Raw genomic sequence first — 5287 nt, forward strand, 5'->3', positions numbered from 1 at the left:
TCCTTAATATAGTAAAAAAATAAAACCCCCAGTGGTGAATAAATACCACCAAAAGAAAGCTCTATCTGTCCCCAAAAAAGGGTATAAAATTCATTTCAGTACAGCGCTGCATGACGGAATAAATGTCAGTCAAAGTACCGCAGCGCTGAATACTGAAAAATGGCCGGGACAGGAAGGGGGTTTAACACCGCGGATGTCAACTGGTTAAATTCAGGTGGTTACATTGTTATTCCTCTCCCCAGGGTCCCGGAGTTCTTATTACAGAAGACGGCACTGTATATGAGGGAGAATTCACTGAGGAATGCGCGCTGTCTGGAAAAGTGAGTTCTCTGTTTATAAACCTATATACAAGGGGGGGTCCCCTCAGGGTGTCTTATAATATTATAATGATAGGAATACAGAGGACACTGAACCCGCTTTGGTAGTTTTATAATTGGTCATTTAAAGCACCATCAATCTAGAGATAGCACGTCTTGTACTTCAATACAGGCCATGAATTTGTAGGTCTCTCCCCTGGCTGTCTCTCCTCGCTCTCTCTCCTGGCTGTCTCTCCTCTCTCTCTCCTGGCTGTCTCTCCTCTCTCTCCCCTGGCTGTCCCTCCTCGCTCTCTCCCGGCTGTCTCTCCTCTCTCCCCTGGCTGTCTCTCCTCTCTCTCTTTCCTCACTCTTCCTCTCTCTTCAGGCTGTGTCTCCTCTCTCTCTCTCCTGGCTGTCTCGCCTCTCACTCTCCTGGCTGTCTCCTCTCTCTCTCTCCTGGCTGTCTCGCCTCTTCGGCCGCCCCGGGCACCACCAACACCCCCCCTCCCCCCGCCAGGGGGAACTTGCACTCTAGTCACACCGATACCAACCCCCCGCACCACCGGGATTACTTGCCGTCACTTCATCACTTCAGGACGGGAGCCGGACAGCGCAGCCGACGGATGGGATCGTGACTCAGAAAACGAAAAGCAGCCGCCGGCCACTTAATCGATCTTACTGCTTCCTGGGTCACAGCGACCTCTGTGACCCAGGAAGCAGTAAGAGCGATTATGTGGCCACCGGCTGCTGTTCGTTTTCTGAGTCTCGATCCCATCCGTCGGCTGTGCTTTCCGGCTCCATCCGTCCTCCCGCCCTCTTCACAAGCAGGCAAGCCGCCCTCTACTCCTACACACAGACGGGCTCCGGCTCGCCCCTCCTCTTCACAACATAGTCGTTTGAACAAGGCGTTTGACTACGGCCGCCCCCCAGGAAGGTGCCGTCCTAGGCAAACGCCTAGTTTGCCTCGCGGTACATACGCCCCTGGCGCTAGAGTGTTCAGGTTTCGCTTGAACCAAAGTTGGCAATCCCATTTCCAGCACTTCTAGAGGTTGTGAATTTGGACCCATCTATAGAATGTTTTGTGGTCCTTGTGTTTGTTTTTGTCACCGATCTTCACTTTTACTTCCTCTTGTGGATCACATTATTTCCTGTCCCCCAGTATACACACAACGAGAGCCGGAGAGATTGTACATCCTTTATCTGCAGATTCTGTTCCCAGAATAGAAGAGGTGTCGGCTCTCAGTATTGATTCGGCTTTAAGCAATGGGAGGAGAAGAGATAAAATGTAACAAGTAATAACCTCCGGCGACCAATCAGAGCTCAGACTCAGAAGAAGAAACGATTGATCTTTGTGACATGTCGGTTACTGAACTTTGGATGTTGTATTTTTACGTAGAGTAGAAGTCAACCCAACCACGAGAATCTCCTAGAACCTTGGTTCTCAACTGGTGGGTCGTGACCCAGACCCCAGGCTGAGGATCAACTCCAATTCTTGTAAGGTATGGAGACTGGGTGGATCTTTTGAATGGCATCCCAAACACACCTCCCACCCACAATTCGATCGCACGAAACGTGCGGTACCGCAATGTTGTGCATTCCATGGCAGTGCGACTTGGGTCGCGACTTAATGAACAAGGACAAATGTGGGTCCTGAGGTTATACAGGTTGAGAACCGCTGTCCTAGAAGCTGTAACATGTTAAGGTGGCTGAACACGTATCCATGCCGGGCCGGATTTGCCACATGGCCAACCGAGACCCGGCCTCAGGGCAGCAGGGAGTAGAGGGGCAGCAGGGGTGTGGAATACCTATCTCCTGATGCCCGGCACATGCAGTTCCGGGCGGTGGGCGGGTAGTTGTTTTCTACAGTTAGCCCGGCTTTGGGCAGGCAGAGCTAAATGCACAGCGGGGAAGCCGCCGATTGTTTTGTACGAGTGATCCCGGAGATGTCGCCGAGATCACTTGTATGCAGCCTACATGGGGGGAGGGCAGCAGAGAGAGTAAATCCGGCCCGGTATCCATGTGATCATTCAAACAGAAGTATGAGGTAAGTGTTTTTCCCCCATAGTTCTCTTTAGGGACACGGGAGGACATATACTAGCGTCCTCCCGTCACCCAAAGCCCAGTATATCATAGGCTATTGCCCACGATATACGGTGAGCGCCGCAGCCGGATCCCGACATTACTGTCTGGATCCACCCAGCTGCGTGAGTGACGGCCGGCTCTGCCTATCCAGAGGCAGAGCCAGCTGTGCCCGCCCCCCCTCCTCTGTCTGTTCATCCACTCAGTGCTGGAGGATCGGAGAGGGGAGGGGGGATCCCTGCGGGGAGCTGTGACTAACACTCACCTTTCACTGCAGGGAGGCTCACTTCCCGATCGATAGAGCCGACCTGTGACAGCTTCTTTGTCACAGGTCGGCTCTGACTATGAGCGGAAATCAGTCACCTCATAATTCTTCTTTCAATGCGACTAAAATGATCAAATTGAATAAGAATTGTGAACTGCAGACCCTCAAATGATTTCCACTGTCCCAAATCAGTTTTGATCAACTGAGCAAGTGTGTGTGTGTGTGTCAAAAAACAATCATAACACATATCAATTAAATGATTGATTTTTGATAGCTCCTCCCTGATACATTGTATTTTCAAATGATACTGTAAAGGGGCCTATGTACAAACCATCCACAGAGCCATTCACCCTGCGAATCTCTGTGAACGTTGGCACTGTGCGAAGAGATGCAAAAACGAACGTTCTTAGGATACTTTCTTTAGAAGTCGAATGTCATTTTGAATGTAATAATACATTATGGCCACTAGATGGAGCGAAGGAGCACGAATACTTATTTCTTATGCACCTCAACTCCATCTAGTGGCCATAATGAGGCATTAAAGTGACATTAAACCCTCAGATTTTTTAACATAAACCAATACTGTAATGTGCGCCTTACTGTAATCCATGGTTGTTTCCCTTCTCTTTGCTGCTCTTCCTTTTAAATCCTCATCTCTTCTCATGCTTGGGGAGAACTTCCCTTTGCAGCTGAGTGCCTCTTCCTGTAGTGCTGACTCAGGTTGCAAACCTACACACAGACACCATGTATCCATTCCTGAGACAAGGCAGTCTGCTGCAAAACAGAAGTTCTCCTCCAGCATGAGAAGACATGAGGATTTAAAAGGAAGAGCAGCAAAGAGAAGGGGAACTACCATGGATTACAGTAAGGCGCACATTACAGTATTGGTTTATGTTAAAAAATCTGAGGGTTTAATGTCACTTTAAATATAACTTTCAACATTACATTCAGTAGACTTGCGCAGCGGCAAAAAAATTTGTCTTGTTTCGGATTATTTAGTTTTTCGTGATTCGAGTCCAAAATTCAATTCGTTTCGGGATTCCGATTCGGACAAAATTCGTTAGCGGTAGTCTGTACAAATTGTCGGTCGGTTATCGATTCGTTCGTTGCAGCAAAGTGACATTTGAGAGGATTTTTTATTTTTTTTCCCCCTCAAATGTCACTTTGCTGCAACGAAATTTCGTCCAACAAAAATTTTTCGTACAGACTACCGCTAACGAATTTCGGAATCGGAAATTTGGATTTGTTTGCATTCGTTATATTGGGAATTCGGATACATCCGAATCTCCGAAATTTCGTCCGAATTTCGATTCAGAACGAAAAGAATCGCACATATCTATCATTCAGCATATATATATATATATATACTATGATTGTTGTTGTTTGTTTTTTTTTTTCATTTTTCGCAAAGGTTCTCAGGGCAAATGGCGCTTACATTGTTTATAAATTGATCCCTATGTGTTGCATCGCTTGATAATTGATCGCTCGTTTGTCATCACTCATAACTAGATCGATACGTGTCTGGCCACCTTTCATGTTATCACAAACGTCATTTTCAATTTGTTCTCAATTATTTTCTCATTAAATAAACCAGTGATCCCTTCATGGAGGTCCTTGTTTCGGCACTTCCTGTTATAGGGTGACAACGCTCTCTACATAATGTGCTCAGCAACTGCTGGAGCTGGAACTGTTTCTGATCACATTATGTAACAAAAGTCCAAAAGCAAGAATTCAATCCACACTAAAGAAGAGATCTCTTCGGTTTCAGTTCTTTGAGTTCCTTAAAGTCCCCACATTATTGTTCCAAGCCCTGATAAAGGGGGAGAGTTGTTCCCCCAAAAGGCATTGGCTCTTTTTCTGTTGTGATTGAATAATTGAAGAATCTTTGGACTTTTTCAACCATTTGGTCCGACACCCATTCATTATATGTCTACAATCTAAGCTTCTTCCTGGTACCCCCCAAGGGAGACCTTTCATGGTGATGGAGCCACCCTACCAGAGCCAGTGAACTCTTAGACTTATCAATGAGCATTGAGATCCCAGCGCCTCCAATGTATAGAAACATACCAAAGGTGTTCTATGGGGTTGAGGTCAGAACTCTGTGCGGCCAGTCACGTTCCTCCCCCCCCATGTCTTTATGGACCTTGTGCGCAGTCATGTGGGAACAGGAAGGGGCCGTCCCCAAACTCCTCCCACAAAGTTGGGAGCATGAAATTGTCCACAATGTCTTGGTGTGCTGATGTCTTAAGAGTTCCCTGCACCGGAAATAAGGGGCGGAGCCCAACCCCTGAAAAACACCCCCCCCATAATCCCCCCTCCAATGATTTGGAGGGGGGTCCCAATACTTTTGGCAATATAGTGTATATTATATACCTGTTCTAATCCAGTCCTTCACATTGTATTCCTAATTTCAAGCCCTGATGAAGTGAGGTGACGTCCCGCCTCCGAAACGCGTTGGTTCTTTATAAAGTCATCCTCATGGTACACATTGGCATAGCTTTGCATCTGGACTATTTATCTGTGTCGTCGTACTTCAGTCTCAGATCCATGTTGTTGGTCCCGATCTGTCGTTCTGTGTCGGGGTGGCTTCCAGGGTGTCACAGGAAGTTATTGACCCCCCCCCCCCCCCCCTTTTTTTTTTTGTGAA

General features: G+C 47.3%; 1 protein-coding gene across 1 annotated transcript in view; it reads left to right on the forward strand.

Annotated features, from left to right (window-relative positions):
* ALS2CL (ALS2 C-terminal like) overlaps positions 1 to 5287 on the forward strand; it is a gene marked incomplete at its 3' end in the record, with an annotated part of 42994 nt that overhangs the window by 26605 nt on the left and 11102 nt on the right. The window contains exon 15 of the mRNA XM_018574668.1: positions 243 to 320. Coding sequence (XP_018430170.1) covers positions 243 to 320 — 78 coding nt within the window. The remainder of the gene's footprint in view (positions 1 to 242; positions 321 to 5287) is intronic.

Source organism: Nanorana parkeri, unplaced genomic scaffold, assembly GCF_000935625.1.
Source record: "Nanorana parkeri isolate BGI_ZX_2015 unplaced genomic scaffold, ASM93562v1 scaffold3148, whole genome shotgun sequence".
Lineage (NCBI taxonomy): Eukaryota > Metazoa > Chordata > Amphibia > Anura > Dicroglossidae > Nanorana > Nanorana parkeri.